At 39.7% G+C, this 19,808-nt stretch overlaps 1 protein-coding gene across 2 annotated transcripts in view; it reads left to right on the top strand.

Moving 5' to 3' along the window:
• GALNT18 (polypeptide N-acetylgalactosaminyltransferase 18) overlaps nt 1–19,808 on the top strand; it is a 230,734-nt gene that overhangs the window by 194,931 nt on the left and 15,995 nt on the right. Inside the window, exon 11 of one of the 2 annotated variants that reach the window (XM_066551765.1) lies at nt 17,560–17,724. The exons of the other annotated variant lie outside the window; for it this stretch is intronic. Coding sequence (XP_066407862.1) covers nt 17,560–17,724 — 165 coding nt within the window. The remainder of the gene's footprint in view (nt 1–17,559; nt 17,725–19,808) is intronic. 2 annotated transcript variants of the gene reach the window in all.

Here is a 19,808-nt window from a genome sequence, read left to right as displayed (position 1 = left end):
GTGTGGTTATTTGCAGAAATTTTATGGAATGATTGTATCCACAGTGTATTTCTGTGAATAGGGGATTTTTTTTTTGTCCTGCTGATTAACCAGCATTTGTCCAATTGGGAAGCACAGAGAATGTCAGAAATTATTTGTTCACATAAAATGTTGATTGAATATTTATGAGTAACTCTGAAAAAAGAAATCTTGCATTGATTTGGAAGCCAAGGAAGGAGCTGTGTTTGTCAGATAATTTATTTGAAATCAGCAATCAAACTAGCTCTTAGCAAGATTTGAGTTCAGTCTAAACCTGAATACATTTACAGAGTGGATGTATTTTTCCCAAAGAAAATATGGGATAGTAGAGATTTTAATCTAGGGCGGTTTCAAGAGCCAATGGCTAGAAATTAAAGCCAGTTGGATGCCCATTAGGAATATGGTGCATATTCCTGTCAGAGCAGGTCAGTGGCCATCACAGGAAGTAATTGTTGGCATCATCAAAGCTGACACAACTCTGTAAACTGTAATTTAATACAATACAAATCATTGCACTTAGAGGTAAGCACATGGAAATATGGAGTTTGTGGCATATGGGGGAGCAGAGCGAAAAACGGATTATTCTTTTTGGCTCATGAATCCTCTGACATGTAGGATGTAGCCTGTCACCTCAGCTTCCCTAGTGGCAATTGCAGCTCGGGCTTCTTGGAATTCCGGTTCAGTTGAGAGGGTTCAGAAATAACGCTTGCTTGTTACAGTGAATGAATAATGGTGTGCCTTTAAAGAAATTGGGGGGTAGGGGTTTAATGTGTTTTTCTGTATAGCTTTAAAAATAGTTGTTGAATTTCTTGAATTAATTTTCCTTTTCTTTTTTTGTTTTATTTCTCCTAAAGTGTGATTGCACAAATTATACAGCAATAGCTGTGTTATGCCAGGCCTGTCTGCTCAGCTGGCTGTCCACAAAGGCTCAAAGCAATCAAGTGGAAAAGCTGAGAAAAGCATTTAAGTAATTCTGATGTTACTACAGAATTAACTTTGGGGGTTTTTGGCTGGGAACTGCACTGATTGTGGACGTTGGAGCTTTGTTGCTCTTGCTGTGTTAAAGACGTAGTGATTTGTTCAGCATGCATATTCCATTTCAGCAGTTATTTTTGGTGCTTTCAAGCTCTCAAATTAGCCTTAAAACTGTGAAGTCTGCATTGACTGACTCACAAATGGCAGTTTGGAAATTAAAAATGCAACACAGCTCATGAACTCACTAGTTTTGGTAAAAATAACATGAGGTTTAAATAAATATTTTAAAAAGATAAAACTGAGGTTACTGCATTAAACTTGGAATTTTTTAGATAGTGCTGCTTTGCCTTTGGGATGGAGGTCTGCGACCAAAAGTGCAGGGACAAAACTCAGTATAGAAGAATTAGATCATGGTAAATCAGAGCTGTAAATTTCATGTTGGTTTGGGGGTTTAATTTGATCTTCTCTTTTATATTAATACAGAATCAAGTCCTTAAAATTTTTACTTGTCCTTAAATGTCTTTATGCAAGGAAATCTTCAACTGTTCAAATAGAAATTATCAAATACCATTGCATTAGAGGGATACAGTGTGCTAAAAAGGTTTCCTTTGTTAAATTGTGCTTGCACATGTTTTCTTTACATGGGACATATTTTGGGTACCAGCTGATCTCAGGGTTGTGTGCTGTCTGCACTGCTGGATCAAATTATCAAATTATTATCAATCATAATTTTATTTATTTGTGTCCAATGCAGTCACAACACTTAGTCCTTTCACCTACTGCATTGAATTAAACATCTCATCAAGTTTAACCTCATTCTTGTTAGCAATTATGAATTTGGGGGGAGGGGGTGTTAAGCATTTTTGGAGCATGTTGTTTTTTTCCCCAGCTGGCATTTTTAAATTCAGTATCATAGTAATGAGAGTCACTGTGAGTGTCTGCGTAAAGATAGACTGAGACTCTTGGGACCTTCTTGAGCACTCAAGGCATATTTAAATCTCAGCTGTCAAGTGAGCTGCATGTCATTCTGCCAGATGTGTGACATACGTGGTTAGTCCTCTGAGGGACCGAATTTCCCCACTTTCAGCACACCTAATGATTATGGAGTAACTGTATTCTGCAGAGCGCCCATTTCTGGCTTCCAAATATCTTCTAATACTCTATGTCACGTGTTCTCAAGTAAATTCAATCTGCCCTCTGCAGACTCAGCTTGCTGCACATAAATTTGAAGGAATTCTGTAATTTGATCAATATTCCCTGAGATATTGTTAACTCTGTATAGAGAGATATTGTAACACTGTAGTTAAGGTCACTAAGGAGAAACAACACCACCTACAGATACTGTATCAGGTTAGATGTTTACTTCAGCTTCTTTGGCACTGTTTAGACTTCTAAACATCAATACTGATTAACTTTTTTTGTTAATTAAACATTTACCTCTTAGGATTCTTCCTGTCCCTCCAACTTTGTTGCTCTTCAGCAGTTTTCAGCCTTGCTCTTATGGGAAACTATTTCCCACAGTCACAGAATGTTTGAGGTGGGAAGGGACCTCTGGAGTCCATCTGGTCCAACTCCTCTGCTTAAGGAAAATATCTCATGATACTTTATTTTCCCATTCTATCCACAAATGCAGATGAAACCCAGTTCATCTTGGGCAAGAGGAGTCCCCTGTGTGGGAAAATAATTCAATCTCTTCCCAAATTTGCCAACTCCAAGACAAGTATGTTGTCTGGACAGGGGTGAAAAAAGGTTCCACGATCTCAGGTCCATCACTTCCCCAAAAGACTAAAAGCTCTCCAAGACTTGAGGTAGATATAAAAGAAACTCTGGTATTTCTGACACCTCTTCTTTAAAGGAGCAAACCAAGCATTAAAGAGACAAGGTAACTATAACCAAATAGAATGACCCAATGAAATGTTTCATCTTCAGTACCAAACAGTGGCAGCAGTGAGTCAACAGTGAAAACAGCAGTGGGGATGGAGCCCCCCAGCTGATCATGAAGCATAACAGGACAGGACAGTGACTAAAGCTCTAATTTCAGCAAGCCTGGCCCAAGGATTTCAGTCAGTGCCTAATGAAATGCTTCCTGGGTAACAGCTATGAAATGAGTTTAATTAAATAATAATTAAATCAGGCTTTAAGTGTAAAGCAGCTGCAAAAAAGTCTGAGAGATACTTTGTGCAACAGGAGAGTAAATCAGGTGTCCCATGTGCCATAGAGAATGTGAAGTTAGTTTTATTTAGAGAGTGCTCAGCACTGTACCAGGATCAGGTACATCAGTGTTATTCAGCATCTCAGATGAGGATGTAGCCTGTCACCTCAGCTTCCCATTCATCTCCCAGATTGTTCTATGACTGTTGAAGGAACAAAATTTTCTGGCACCTTTTTTAGGGCTGATGCAATCTAGTATCATGAGGAAAGGGCTCTGTTGGCTTGAAGCATGCAAAGAGATTTCATATTGAATCATCAAGACTGTGGGTGGTATGATTTTACCTGTTCCACTGTCTTCCTGCAGTGAATCTGACAGGTGCAAGTCACAGGGTGAGTTGTACTGGAGACTGACAAATTTCTGCTCTGAGATTCTGCCTAGGAGGCTGACAACAGTGGGCTTGGAAAGGAGCACGCTGAAGGAATAACTTGCAGCTGACTGTAGCTGAGTCTTCCAGGTGTGTAGCTAGGGGAGATCTGGACCAACAGTTTGTTGGCTAAAAATCTGGTGCTTTACTTCAGTCTGGTTGGGTCTGGGGGAAAAGCTAGATACAATTAGTGTGGTTTTGGGCCAAACCTAGCTCTGCTCTTCTGGGGTTTTGCCACACTCATTTCATATCACAGGTCATAACAGCCCAGCTAGGACAAGGACAGGGTGTGAGCTGCCTCTTTGCTGAGCTCCTGCACAGGCTGCCTGGGCCTTGGAGCTGTCTCTAGGAATTGAGAGGGTCACTGTCCTCTCTCTGTACAGTTTGGGGTGCAGACATGGGGCAGGGCTGCACTGGTGTTGTCTCCCCAAGGCAGTGTCCTAGCACAGCATTGCTGTGGGCATGGTCCAGTGTCCCCTGGGAAGGAGGGGACAATTCCATTCCACTAATTATTAATTAAATCCCAAACCAATATTTCTCCAGAGCATGCCCTTGCCCTCTGAGGGAACATCTAGCCCTAGAGGGCCTGTGTAGGGCCATAGATTTGGGCTTTAGGGACAATCTGCACAAAATAATACAAATCACTAAATAGTTTATTGTACACTAGACAATTGTAATAATCCTTACTAGTGTTTCTATTCATATGCAAATTAAGAAGCTAACAGTAGGCATTGTTGTTGGTTTAGAACAATCAAAAGGATATTGTAAAATTAATTTACTTAAAAGAGTCTTGAAAGAAATATTATTTATATTGTGAATATTCAGTGACTTTTAATTATGAGTGACTGATGTGCCTAGTTTTTGTATTAATTCTAAACAGCAAGACAGCAGGCTTTTTCTTTTCTTTAAGTCTGTGTCCTGTTGATACTGTTATGGGATAATTTACTTCAGATATTAAAATAAAACCTCCAAAGGCATGCAGAAAATGCAGAGAAAAACCTGACATAATCTGTCTTTGGTGCTGAAGGCAGCTCAGCGTCACAGCCCAGTGGTATCTCGGGGCCTGGAGCTTAGCAGAGCTATTTTAGCTATTCAGTGTTGTACTTGAAGGTCATTTAAACATCCTGGGTTTAGAGCTGTTGGTTTTATTTTGCTGCCTCATCCATCTGATAAGCTGCTAGTCAGAAATCTGAGCCTCTTCTGCTTAGCCTGTGAAGGCCTGAGTTTATATCTAGCCTTCACTGCATAACTGAGTGGCCTAGAAATGAAATTAAATGAAATTAATTGAAAATGGGGGGATATATCTTACCATTTGCATTATTAAGCAACATGCCTTTGCATATCACAGTATTTGCAGTTTCATTTCTTGCCAAGGTTTACAGCCTGATTTGTGCAAAGGGCACAACACAGAGTTGGGAACATTTGCAGGTGTAAGAGAAGTGAAGCTCGCTCAGCCAAGCACAGTAAGGATTCCCTCACTGTGCTTGGCTGAGGCAGGCAGCTCAGGCAGTTGAATTAATGTCCTCCTTGACATCAAAGCACTTTTCTGCTTTTTGAACTGCTTTGTTTGTTTATTTGTTCCTAGTTCAGAAAATCTTTTAAGACTTAAATACTCATGGTAAGAAATCTTGGTGTATAGTTGCTTCTAGGGGCATTCTTCTTTTCCATCTTTCCATTAAAAATGCCATTAGCACAAAAAGTACATTTAGTGATAGAAATGTATTAGGTGATGCTTTTCTTTGCCCTTCTTTTGGGTGCCGGAAGAGCAAAATAAAAGAGGAATCTCTGGGATATGAGCACACTATTCCAGCCCGAGACACATCTCAATCTGACTTGCAGAGCCTTGTGAACTTGGCAATTTATTCATGAACACAGGCAGGATTGAAGCTCCAGCTTCTGCATGAGGTCATAGTGTGCAGGATCCTCATTTAAATTTTAGGTGTGACTTCTTTCTCTGAGTGTCATTTGCTGTCACCCTAAAAAGAGTGGAGCCAGTCTTTCAAGGCATTTGGCAGGCAGGGAAAGTGCCTATTCTAGTAAGGCACATATATTTTTCCACTCGCCTTGGAAAGCTTAAAAGTATTTCAGGGAAGAAATTCTCATTTAGGATACAGTTGGGATGGATAAAACTTCATGAGCTCCTGTCAGTCTATGGAGAGAGAGCAACAGTAAAGAGTGAAACAAATCAGTTGAAGTGATAGGCTTTATTACTTGAAATACATTATCTACAGCTAAGGCATAATATTTTTACTTTTTGTAGGCTACTGTGATTAAGGATTTGCTTGGATTTGGATGCTGTCCATTTAAAATAGGAGAAATTATTTTCTTCAGCTTAATGGACTTAATGTGGTTTAAGACGAAAAATACCCCTGAGTGCGCCCAGATGGGAACAGAGTAACTTTCCTTTGTTCTCCATGAAAGGGAAACTGCACCAAGCTGCACCTCTCACCCCTGCCTGATGAACAGCCACACCACAGGCCCCCTTCAGCACAAGCCCAAAGGGAAAGAAAGCCTTTGTTCTTTTATAAAAAGAGAAAAGCTTATCTGTTGATGACAGAGATAATCAACAAAAAGTGGTAAATGTGCTCTTTGCTTTGGTGGTTATCAGTCATGCCTGCAACAGCAGAATTCAAGCTCTCCTCCATACTCTGTTGTAAAGTTGGTTGTTAAGTCATGTAAGTCATTTAAAGAAAAGCACATCACAGCACAGACATCAGATGTCTGAAATTTTATTCATATTATGACAAAGCATGCAGCTAAACCTGACAGAGATCTCATTTATTATAGTTGATTAAAAATAATGTTACTGAGCATGAAACTAGGCTACATATAGTATTTGTCTTTTCTGTCAATGTAGGCATGTATGACATGATAACCTGAGGCAAATAGTGCCAGGTTGAACTCTGAAAAGTGACTAATTCTAACCTGGGAGAGGACCGCAGAAGTACCCACTGAGCAGCTCAAGTGGTGGAGCTTGATACAAAACCAGCTGTTTGTCACTGAAAGTGCAGCACTGAATGTTCTGTGCATGGAAATGCACAATGTACCTGCAAGTAATAAGCCTTTAAGATGTTGTTCCCCAATGGCAGTATCTCAGCTGTAAGACAATTCCTGAAACCAGGTGAGAGACAAAACACTGAAGAAGATTGTTTGTGTGACTGCTGTGCATCTGTGCTGAGTTTCTCTCACATTCTTGTGCTTGAACAAAGTGAAATTCTTTTTCATTCTTTTATTTTGGTGTTTGAGGCCCTCTGCTGCACTGCAGAGGCTTTTGTCCCTCCTCACTGTGTTGGAGCCCTGGTAGTGCTCCACACCATTGGTGCTTCTCATCCTATGGGTCTCCAGAAGGGTCGTGTTCCAGCTTTTATAATATCCACAATTAGACTTTCAGAGTAGAATTATTTCAGAGGTTAGGAGGTCGAGTGGGAGGTTAAAACTGCTGCTGAAGGAAGCACTGCTAATGGGACTAGGTGAGAACATCCGAGCTTCACTTTTGTCAAAGTGCTCTGACACACTGGGATGTTCTAAGTTATTATTTTAGTTTTAATTTGCATAATAATTTTGGCATTGCCATTGTAACTGAAGTCTCTAAGCGGATTCTTTGGTTGCAGGTGGTTTGACATTTCAATTTGTCTTCTTAAAGGTGCTTGCATGAGGGTCACTTTATAAACTTAACTCTGGCCGATGAACTCTTGTGGTTGTATTGTTCTTTGAGGTGTCTCTGTGGGGGAAGAATATGTCCTTGCTAGTAGTTAAAAAAAAAACAAACAAAAGAGAGATTGTCACTAAACAACTTAGGTTAAAATGTGTTCACTTCCACATAGAAGTTTTAATGTCTTTATTTTATTGTCTTTAGCACAAAAAGTAACTACATTTTAGATAATTTTTTTCTTGAATTTGCATGTGTTGCTGCCAGTGTAGTACCTCTGGAAAACTGACATCAAATGCAAACATGATTCTAAGAATGGGTGAGACTGGCTCATCTGATCTTAGAAACAGATTTGTGATTCCTTTAAGTGAAGCCAGGAGAAAGAATAGGCTTATGTGTAAAGCTATACCTGTAGGGAGCTGGGGATTCTTCCAGAGTTGTACAGTAACTACCTTCCTTTGTTCCTGTCACAAAATGATGAAAAATTACAGCACTTGTGGAACACAAGAGGAATTAAAGGAGCTCTGTATCCACAGCCATTGCTCACTGCCATACAAAATTAAACATGACAGGGCTGGATTACAAAGCAAAACTAAATGAATCTACAAACTGAAAACCTCAAACAAACAAGCAGGAACTTCAAAACCCTTGAGATCAAGGTGTTTGCTGTAGAGCATCTTAAGAGGGTGTGGCATTCGGCTGTAATTTGCCTTAACTTATCCCTTGTAGACAAAAAAATTAATCTAATTTGGTTTAGAAAACATAATACTGGTAGAAATAACAAATTTTTTTTTAGAAAACTCTCAGGTTATACCACTAGAAGAACCACTTTCTGAAGAGTGGTAAGCTACATGATACATCCCTGGCACTGCATCTCTTTTATTGTTATGCTTATTATTGCAGTTCTAAGCACTCCAATAATTACCCAGATGTCTTCTATATCAAGTGCTCTACAACCTCAGAATAAAACCTTGACTTGATACACTCAATACACCCTTGACTTGAAACCTTGACTTGATGCACTCAGTACACCCTTGACTTGAAGAGCTAAAGCCTACAAACAGAGTATTAGAAACAGGAGATTCTGGGAGAGAGGAGAAGGGAATGCTAGGAGGTACTGACAGAGCATTCTTGGATTAATCAGAAAAATTCAAATTACTGGTTTATTTTTTTTCATTTTGAACATTTGGGAAGTTCTGTGGAATGGGCAGAGAACAGTGAAGGCTGGCAATTAGGAGCTGGATCATAAGCTGGTAATACTTGCTTGGCTGATAAGTAACATGAGAAGGGTTCAGAAGGGCTTTGAAAATGAAGACAAGTGAGTTTAAGCAGTGTGGAAAACAGAACAAGAGGAAAGATACTGCCTTTCAGAAAGGCAGCCTGGAAACCGACGTTAGGAAGCATACAGGGATTTGAAGTGGGCATGAATCTTGACATCAGCGAGGAAACCAGCAAGGGTCAACTTTAAGTGGAAAAGTTGTATTTTATTGCAGGAAAAATAGGCTGTATGGCAAGACTTGATGATTGGGAAGAGGTTCAAGGTGAAGATGTGCATTATATAAACACACAATTATCTGAACATGACTGTGCCCATTCTAATCTGGAGGTCTAGCTATGAAAAGGTAAAAAACCCTGCTTTTAGATTATTGATGCTGAGTTACCAAGTGCTTATACACAGATGGCAGTGAACTAGCTCAGATTTTAATTTGCCTAGAAGTCAGCTCTGCTTTAAAGGATGGACCAGTCCATCAGCGAATGGAAACAAAAGCTGTTTGTTTCCTGGTGAGTATGTGTTGAAGGAAAAGAAAACAGGGTAAGAAAGACATGAGATTCTTTAGGAATCCACAAAGAAAACTGTGAAGGTTAAAGAGAGGTTAGTGGGAAAGGGTGAAGGAAACTGCAGATAGGTCCAAGTCACAGGAGCCATAAGACAACATGTTTTTAAAAAAGCAGGACACAGATGCCAGAATGGTCCTGGATTTTTTTGCTGCCCTGTTTTTTTGGTTGGTTTTTTTTTTTTTTTGTCTTGTGGAAGAGATGTAGAGATCTTGTGCAGAGAAACGAGCAAAACCCAGAGAAACATTAGGAACCAAATCAAGTAAATTTTAATTTATCCAGTTCCTGTTAATTCTGTACTTACCAGAATTAGGAGAACTATGGCAGTAAATACTGAGAGCATATATAAAACCCATGATTGACAGCTTTATTCAATTTAAAAAGCGGAGCTTAAGTTAATAGGATTTTTGTCTGCTTGTTTAAAATAAAACCAATGCAGAATACCAAAGTAGGCAAAAACGGAATTAAGTATTCCACTGCAATATGTGTTCATGAATTTAAATTAAAAAGAAAAGATCTGGCATTTAGTACCTGTCTATTTTCTATCAAAATGTTAACATATTTGTGATTTTAAGCATGTATTTCTAGCACCACAGTGTATTATTTAAGGTTTCTGAGCACCTTGGTTTTATTACTATCAAATATTGTTGCTTGGAGTTCAGGTCCTAATTAGTGCATGGACATGAAGAAGAGCAAGTAGGTCAAATAATCAGTATGCTGGTGCCTTAATTCAGTAGATTCAAATCTAAACACTGAAGTGAAATAGTGAATCTCACTTTAATACCATTAAAATCTAAGTTAAGGTGTTGCTACACTTGGTATACCAGAGCTGTCAGCTCTTCACTAAGGCAAGATTCAAAGTTAATTGATCCTCAGCATGGGTACAGTATCATCATAATGGTTCTAAAGTTGAACCATCAGGCTGAAAACCTGCCTCCAAAACCAGCATGAATCTTCTGAGGGTTCACCTGTGGCTTAGGAGTAACTTTCTATAATTCTCAGTCCATGTTCTCATGTATTTTCTTCCTCAGCAGTGTTTTAGGGCAGCACAAGACACAGAGATGCTGTTGCTACAGGACAGCACAGCCTCTCTCCTCTGCCACTTCCTACATGAATAATAAATGGGAAAACACTTGATTTTTATCTTAGTGATGTATATGTTTGTGTTGTTCAGAATGAACTTGGATTCTGTTGGGCATTTTCTAATCAGGGTTGGAAAGCTCTTTCTTTCTGATGTATTTATGTAGCAAGAAATGCCAGAATAGGAATCAGGAACAATACAAACAGCCAAATAAAGGCAATGGGAGCTAAGTCTGGATTTACTGGAATCCATCAGACTGCTCCTTGGCTGGAGTTACAGTCAAGTATGAATCTGCTATGAGACTTTGGACCTAGTATGTTAATATATTAATCCTGACAATAAATGACTTCATGGATTCATTTGGAAAAAAATATGGTTCAAAGATGGAATAAAGCACTGGTAAATCAGGCTTCTTATCCCTCAGTTATTATGCCAAAGGCAAAGTAGCAAATAAATACTGCTAGTGGTGAGCATTAAGTTTGCTCATTATAAATGCAGAGACATGTACCAGTCTCCAGCGTGATTTCATCTGGGAACATTGCCACAAGGATTACAAATGGCTTTCAGCCTGAAAATTGGTATGTATTGCTCTAAGCTTACAGTGGGGAGTTGGCAATTTATCCTTCAGATAATCATCTTGTGTTAAGTTGAACATCTAAGTGTAATTTTTTGCAACATGATAAACCAGCTCCTATGAATAATTTACTGCAACTGGCAACCCACTTCAGCTCTGAAGTCTTTATGAAGTCTGGTGGCTTTTCAAAGTTTAATAGCAAACTTGGATCCAAGACTCCCATCACACTCAAAGTCAGTGGAATTTCAGTGTTAATTGCAATGGGAATCACAATTTGACCTTTTAGGGCAAACTTCTCAAGGACAGAAGTTCTGCATGACAGCATTGAAAAGGCCAAAGCTGTGCATTTGTGTCCAAGTAAGCAGAGTTCATTTACTCTATAGCATCATGGGGGGTTGTGCAGATTTTATCTTGGGTAAGTGTTTGAAATATTTTCACTGGGCAAAAAAATATTGGCTGGATTACCTTGGGTTTAATTTCTCCCATGGCAGGCTTAGGTGTGTTCTGCACTGTGCCACTGCAACACAGCTACACGATATGTGAGTGTTGCACCAAAATTATCCTTCCAGCCCTACAGGAAACCTGCCAAGGTGATCAAGTTGGTGTTTTTCAGAAAGAGCAGCAGCACCTTTCAGTTTGGCAGGCCCTGACTGAGTGGCTGATCTGTACAGTGGGGTCTGTTCCAGCCTTTTGGTCTGGCTCTGTCTGACCAGGCTGGGCCAGAGCTGAAGTACAGGAGGAAATTCTGTGGACTGTGCTTAGCATCATCCCCCTGTGTAAAACAGAGGCAACCAAACCTTGTCACAGATCTTTAATATCAGCAAGGAAGTATTCTACATGCACGTGTAGGTTCCATATACATTGTCTCAGCTCTAAACCTTTATACATCACTAACTGTTATTTTCTGATTTTGAGCCTCCTTGCTCAGCTCTCCTTTGTGCTGTGCTCCTTCCATGCACCCTGGCACCTGTGGGTGCACTCTGCAGGGCTTTTCAGGGAGCACTAGCTGAGCAGAGGATGAACTCTTTGGCAGTGAGAGGGCTGTGCAAGTGATATTTCAAGATTACAGCTGAAAGCAGAATTTGTCTCAGAGGAGATGGGTGGAAAAGAAGGACCAAAAGACCCTTTGTTCTGAATTTAACAACTGAGATTTAGAGAAGACTGTGACTCCAAGCTTGAACTCTCAATTTTCCCTCTTTCCTGCTGATTTGCTACATGAGTTTGCATCAGGAGAGAGGGGAGTCCTGGCATTCCCCAAAAATGAGCAAGGGTGTGGCTTGGTGCAATGACAAATAAAGGGTGAAGCTGCTTCTCCTTACTTCTGGAGTTGGTCTGAGTAGCAGTACTGAATACAGCTCTTGGCAATATTGTAAGCTTTCTTGATAGTGCAGCAAACTCTTAGAAAATGTTAAGCTTAGAATATTAAATAGAAAAAAATAACATTGAGTAAAACTAACATTTAGCAAAAGTTCATCTGAAATGCATGTCTGAATAACATTTAAAACACCTAATTTTCTCCAATAGTTCCTAGTCATTATGATGATTTCCTGAGAATCCTGTGGAGTTCTCAACTACCACTCATTCATGTTCTCATGAATCCTTTCAATATCCTTTAGATATCTTTTTTTCAGGACAAATAAATGTTTTTCTTAAGAAAAAAAGATAAATGGTTTAACAAAAACAAGTATGCCTTGACTAAACCACACATTGTCACCTCATATGAGGATCTGGGGAACCATTTAATTAGTTTTAATTATGTGATACCAATCTCACTTTGCTTGTCCTAATGTGAATAGACAGATTATTGGGTAGAGCAAACGGAAATTAAGTGATGGCTTTGGATAGGACACTTCTAGTAAAATAAATTCAAGAAAGCTACAGACTGACTGTTCCTTCAGTTGGATAAAAGGGTATTTGCAAGCCAAGTTTCTCAGCAGATATTAAAAATACTGGAAACAATTTACAAGAAACCCCCACATTTTACAGTCTGGGGGAAGATTATCTATGAAGAGTTTAGTTATGAGGCTGGTCTTTGAGAACACAAGAGAGACTGGAGCAGAAGCCTTGTGGCAGACACCTCTGTCCTGCTTTGAAGGCAACCAGTGTGCTTCTCTTCAGACCCAGGTAGGAAACCTGTGTTACTTTATTGTTTGCTTGCTGCAAACCTTTAGCTTGATAACCCAGGGTTTTGTTTTGAAGAATTCCTTTCCCATCACTTCAGTCTGCTGCGAGCCCCAGGCCTGCAGGGAGCGTTTCCTGAGGTCCCTGAATGCAGCTGGACCTGCAAGGAAGGGAGGCAGCCCGTGGCAGCCTCCAGTCATCCTGTCCCTGTGTGCGGGGCACTCACCCACCTGCTGGGACAGTGCTGGGAGGAGAGGTGGCAGTGCCAAAGGCTCAGGGCACACATTGACTCTGACACTTTGTGGATCACAAATCCTATCCAAGTTTTTACAGAGTTTCTCACTGACAGTAATGCTGAATCCTTGCAGCTTCACTTTTTGAGAAGGTAAGTGCCTTTTGTCAAACCTAAGTGATTTCCTGAACAGAAGTGCTCCCTGCCAGGTGCCCAGGAGACATAGTTGTACATCAATGCTGCTGTAGTGAAAAAACAAGATGGTAAAATGCTGTGGGCTAGAACAGACTAATGAAATGTAAGGAGGCTTATTTTGTTACAGACAAAGAGAGTTGTTACCTGGTGCTTTGGTACCAATATTCAAGCAGGATTCTTCCTGTGGAAATTCAGTAGCTCCTCCGGGAGTATGTGTTTGATGGTGATGTGAAAATCTGTGCTTGTTTTGCTAAGGAACTTGGAATGAATGCTGTAAGTCAGCATACAGCAAGTGTCTTGACTGCAGCGGATCAAAATAAATTTTTGTCTAAGGCTTAGTCCCTTGAACAAACACTGCTGTGACATTTGCTGTTGTAGCTCAAATGAAAAATCCAAGTTCTAAGTAAAACTTTCAAAGTTAACGCAACAATTCAGAAGTTCATATTTAGTGTTCAGTCATTTGGACTTCTAGGACAGTACTGGAGTACTGTCAACAAATCATTGTCCTGAATTATTGCAGAATTTCTGTCCTGTTGTGTTGGTTGATGGCAATGTTTGCAGTATTGTAGAACAAATGTGCCAGTGAAATGCATTTCACCTGTATCTTTTCAAGTGTTTTAAACAAGAGTGCCTCAATTGTCCATTTTGTGCTGAAGTGCACTGCAAAACAGCTTGTGTGCTTGTTGATGCTTCTTAAAAGCATCCTCCTAAAGAAGGAGGATGTATGTAACAGCTTGTTTAAATGACAAGTGCAAGCTGTGTGTTTATACAGCTACAGGGTGTTAAAGCATGAGCATAGTTTTAATCTGTAAGGCCATACTTTACCTGAAGGTCAAGTTAAAATATGTTCAAAAAAAGGCAGAGTGTGCATAGCTAACATGTACATTTTGAGAGGGTAATTCAGTTCATGTAACTCAGGTAATCTCCTATGGCCTGCTCCAGACAACTAATTTGTGTACCATCCTTAAACAAAAAAACCTCAAACAAAACAAACCAAACCCCAAAAAACCAAACAAAACCCCAAAACAAAACAAACCTTCAAAAAGTATTTTGGAAAATGCAAATAAGCAAATAGAAACAGGAAGGTCTTGTATAAAAGCAATAAAGTATTTTGAATATATGAAACTGTTTAAAGGGATGCTTTACCATGGTTTCATGTTTAGTAGCTTTAGGTTTCAGACTAGAACAGTAATCAGTGATAGTGAACTCTCTTTTACCAAATGGATCTCCTCCCTTCATCCCAACAGAGTTATTATTGTGTTCTCTCTGTGCAGGGACTGTTTAAGTCTCAGAGTGGGGGAGAGGTACCAGGGGCTGTTGGTAGGTTTTAAGAAAAGTTTTCTGGCTAAGTGCAACATAAACCAGTGCCTTCCTATTGGCTAACATGCTGCTCAAATTGAATTTTTAGAAGTTGTGTGGTTTTAATTTGATTCCTCCAGTAGAAAAAGATAGCAGTCAAGCTGCAAGGTTGTGCAACGTGTTAAATTCTGAAGTGAAATAAGAAATGGACTTATTGTATAAGAGACTAGAATGTTTGTAATGATACATAGAACAGTTAAATATTGTCCACATTACTGGATAAGCAAAGCAACATCTTGGAAGAGCCTTGCTGGACAGGCTGCCCCCCTCCCACGTTCTGTTTTAGTTTGAGCTTGTGCCACTTACCAAGCTGAAAGGTGCCTTTCCAACACTGGGTGAGAATTCAGGATTTCTCGCCTCTGTTTCCACCTGGCCCACAATGAAAAACACAGTTATATTAGCAGGTAGGCTCTCTTAATTAGCAACCTGCTAATTAACTCTGTGTTTGATTGTTCTGCTTCTGTACAGTGTTGCCAACAAGCAATTGAGCAGTTCCTCCAGCCAGAGCCATGGTTCTGCTCCTGCCCAGAAGGAGGCTCGGGCTGAGCCATGGCTGCATTGACACCAGAAGCAGCTGGCAGAGCTGTAGTGTGAACTGGGTTGGTTCTGTCCCTCCAGAAGGTGAAATGATTACCTGCAGCCTTTGCTGCCAAAGGCTGAGGTGTGTGAGCTGATAAAAACAGCTCAGCCACGAGGGTTTGCAGGCACACTGCCTTCTCTGTGCAGACCTCAGGCCACAGAATGCACTTCTCAGAGTTACAGCCAAGCCTGCTCATCTGTTTCCAGTGACTGATACGTATAATTAAAAAAAAAATGCAACCCCCACTTTATGTTCTTATATCATGTTTTCTGTAGTGACAACATGCTGAAATGAAATATCCCTTCCTATTAGTTAAAAATTTAAATAACCAACAATTTCCCTTTATGTTTTCTAGTCGTAATTTCAGGTAAGAGGTAAACGAGCTGCAACAAAAAGTTCATCTGTAGAGTGTCCTAACAATCCCTTTGTAAGATCATCTTGATCTTTTAGCCTTGCTCAGTCACTACCTCAGTTTCTCCAAAAAACAATGTCTAAATAGATCATATACATGTCTAAAAAAGTTGCTCTTGGCCTGTCTAGAAAGTCCATTCTTCATGTTTAACAGTTTTCTAAGGCATCAGTTTTATTTGCAGGAATGTTAATAACCTGAGTTGTGGATGCAGAGTGATTTTGTTATAGTTCTTAGAGTTTACTTCCGTCATAACCATCCATTCTGGAAATGTGCTCTGCCAGTTCCTTGTATTACCCTGCTCTCCTCCTGTAGGGCATAACTAAACTATTGAGCTTTTCTCTGTTCAACCTCTTAAAACTTCCACTCACCTCACTTCAGCCAGCTCAAGCTTGTTATTGTTTCTGTGGGGTGAAAACAATGAAACTTCATTAAGGGGGCAAAACCTTGGCTTAGTCTAAACCATTAATGGTAATGTAATTAACTTTAATGCAGCTCTGGCAGGTTACATCTGCCCTGGCAGTGTTACAGGAGGGTAAACTGGGGACACAGTCTTGCCCAGAACACCACCATTTGTTGTGGTTGTATTCAATCCCTGAATTGACTACTTACAGTATTCCAATTTTTAAAAATTTTATTTTTTTTATTTATTACATGAAGCTCAAAAATCTTTCATCAGACCTGGCTTGTTCTGCTTTTCTGCTTTCTCTCTTGTTTTACCAGAGTGTTCACAAAGGAGAACACTCACACATAAAACAGTTCACAACACCAACAATGAACAAATACCAGGAAAATCTGGACACCAAAAAGATTCCCAAATACACCCAGCATAATTTCCAGTTTCCCTTTTGTTACAGACAAATAGAATAGTTACAGTAAATGGCAGGGGCATTAATTTGGTGCTTCTGTCCACTCTTGTCTGTTGTGACTCTGCCACCACTGGGTTATCACAGACTTAAAACCTGGAGCACGATGTTTCCCTTTAATCTTTCTCATGGTCCTTCCAAGAAAAAGGTCTGATTGTAGCAAAATAAATTCTATTTGTGATTAGCAATCAGGCAATCCTGGTATAATCCTGTGTTACCTTCCTGGGCTTACACGTAACCTGCCAATCTGAAAGGGGACATATCCCCTCCATCCTTCACCTTCTTTTCTTTCTTCCAGAGAAACCTTCCACATATCTTTGTAGTCAAACAGAGTAGAAAGAATTTGTATAACATAATAAACTCATGTCTTTGGTCCCATGTGTAATCCCTGAGGCCTTTGAGGGCCCTTCTTTGCTAGAAATACAGATCAGCCAGTGTCTGTCCCTTTTCCTTGTCTCTTGTATCTCTGTGTATTGACTTATAAAATGTAAAACGAAAACAAATGCCTTGAAATGTGGCCATTCTGTTCTCTCTCATGCCTGTATCTGTCACCAGTTGCTAACAACTTTTTTTTCTATATAGTATCTGCTTCAAGTGTGGATTTTAGCATTTGTTTGCAGAAAACCTTAATTTATCTTTCTATCTGTCCTATAAAAGACTGAGATGCTCTGAACTCCTGTGCTGCTGTTCTCTTTTATTGCCTCTCCAATGAGGTGTTATCCTCAGATGAAACAGTCTAATCAGAGCTGATGGCCATATTCAAGCCAATCCCAGGGTGTCTATCTTCCTCTTTGAAGACCCTCAGAAACAGAAAGAAAAACAGAAGTAAAAAGTCACATGATGAGAAAATAATAAGTTGTATTTGCATATTTCCTCTTAAATACATAACCAATATTTAAGCAATTAATTGTTAATTTAGACCAACTTTTAAAATGTTGTGTTGCTTCCTGCATGAAAGGAGATAATTTCAAAGCCACTATGGGGTCAGCCTACTGCCGTTCAGCATATTTATCTTTGCCATTAGCTTTTGGGTGAAAGTGCTGCTTCTGTGTAGAGGCCACAAATCCTGTTTGTGCTTCCTGTTGCAGAATGTTTATTACACAAGCAGTCAGCAGCTCCACGTGGGTGTTCTGAGCCCCACCATCGACGATGATGACAACAGATGCCTGGTGGATGTGAACAGCAGGCCCAGGCTCATTGAATGCAATTATGCCAAAGCCAAGAGAATGAAGCTTTACTGGCAATTTACTCAGGTAATTTTTGCCCAGCAGCCATTTCAGAAAGTTTTAAAGCTCTGTTTCTGTGTTGAAGTGTGAGTAATCTGTTTATTAGCAGAACAGAACCAGATTTATCCTCGCTTGCTTTGCACAGAGCCAGGAAGCTCTGTGCAAGTTTAGTTTTGATCCCAATGTCAGCTACCTCAGTAGGGTACAAAACTTGTATTATATTTTCTGAGTTCACCGTGAATAACTTCTAAGGCAGAGTACTGTTATGGGGAGTAGAAAAAAAAGGTTATTTCAGTGGAGTCAAATGCAAAGCAACCTGTATGTTACAGAGTTACATACAGAACATACAGAAATCTGTATTTTTTTTTTTAGAAGTAGCTACTCACAAATGGCGGTAGTGGATCATTGGTGATAACAGCCTCATAATGAGCTAGTTCTGCAGTTTCTTTTGTAAAAAGGCTCAGGCTTTTACACATGAGTGTGAGAGAGGCAGAAAGAGGCTCGAGGAAAGGCTGAGAGGTGCTTTCACAGGGATGAGAATGCTGATAGGACACTAAGGCCAGGCCTGGTGTCTGCATTCATAACTGATTTAGAAACATAAGGGAGAGTAAAGAAGCCACAAAAGTTCTGGGGCTAGAAAAGGTGCTCTAACACTTAGGGAGATCACTCTGGTTTAGCTAAGAGGAAATAGCAGGGTGACTCAAGGCATCTCAGTGCTTCCACAGTGGAACACTTCCAACCATTGGAACCTGTTTTGTCTTCAGGGTATAGGTTACCCTGAAGACAAAACAGGTTCCAATGGTTGGAAGCCAGAAACAGTCAAATTCTGTTTTTCAAAGAAAGATGAGTTTTTCCTAAGGTAAGTTTAACACAGTGGAACTTTGCCATGTCAGGTGCTGGCATGCTGGTGAATCAATGAAATGAAATGACATTACTAGTCATTACATGTCTAGTGTGAGTTTGGTGGTATCATAGTTGGTCCTCTGCAGTTTTGAGTCAACAAATCTAGTTGGGTACTCCAGCCCACAGGCTGAGGCTCACCATTAAAAGCATTTTTTTCCTACTTTTAATTTTTCTGTAACATCCATGTGGATTTGCAAATATCTTTTCTGTCAACTCAATGATTTCTTTAATAGCCATTATCCATATCCTTTAGGACATTTGTAATACAGTTAGTATCAATCTTGGTGCAGAAAGCATCTGGACATTAATCATTAAAGCATAGTATTAGCTTATTTTGTATTTATACTTGAAAGTTGTCTAGGTCTTTAGGAGGTAACTCTCAAGCAATAGATCTTAAATCCCTAAGCTGGCCACTCAAGGGCAAAGTTTCAATTATATTTTCTCACAAATTTTAACACTAGCCTTTTCATGAGGTGAGCCTCACTGTATCCATCTCTGCACTTGATTTTTTTATACCATTTCTAAAAAGTATAATTAAAATTGAAGAGTATTTCAGTAACATTTTAGCATGGTTCACCTCTCCAGTGATTGCACTGTATACCCCAAGGTTTTGGTGACAATTAATTGTTTCTACGCCAGGATACTACTGCTATTTCATAATACTGATTATGTTAGATCTTACTTTGGGGGCAGAGGACAGCAGTAGAAGGCCTTGATAATTTAGCTGTTAAAATCTTTAAAAATGGGATTTAGCAGCATCAGGATTGTTGCAATTCCCTGTTCCAGCTACAATCTCTCAAGGAAGGTGCAGCACTGGTAAACCCAACTCTATGGCCTCCCTCTTCCTTCTGCAAAGGAACATCTCCCTGAGAGAAGTGAAAGCTAGTTAGTTGTTTCTTCATGATAAATTAAGAGACAAATGAAAGAATTAAAAGTTTTCTGTTCAGAAAGGATTTTGCTAAGCCAAATACAATTAAAATGTCATTATTGCTCAATGGGGTACCTTCTGTAAGTTAGAAGAAAGTTAATGAATGTAATCAGGGCTTGCCAAGATCAACTGATGAACTCCATTTGAAGTGCACCCATTTAGCCTGGTGAACAGATGTATTTGTGTGGCCATCTTGGAAGTTCTCTCTAAAAAGACTCTTTTCATTACATCTTTAAAGCTCTGGTTTTTCTTTTCCATATGTGCAGTGAGCAGGACTACT

Source organism: Molothrus aeneus, chromosome 6 (assembly GCF_037042795.1).
Source record: "Molothrus aeneus isolate 106 chromosome 6, BPBGC_Maene_1.0, whole genome shotgun sequence".
Lineage (NCBI taxonomy): Eukaryota > Metazoa > Chordata > Aves > Passeriformes > Icteridae > Molothrus > Molothrus aeneus.
The sequence above is the reverse complement of the archived record's forward strand: the minus strand, read 5'-3'. Positions and strand labels throughout refer to the sequence as shown.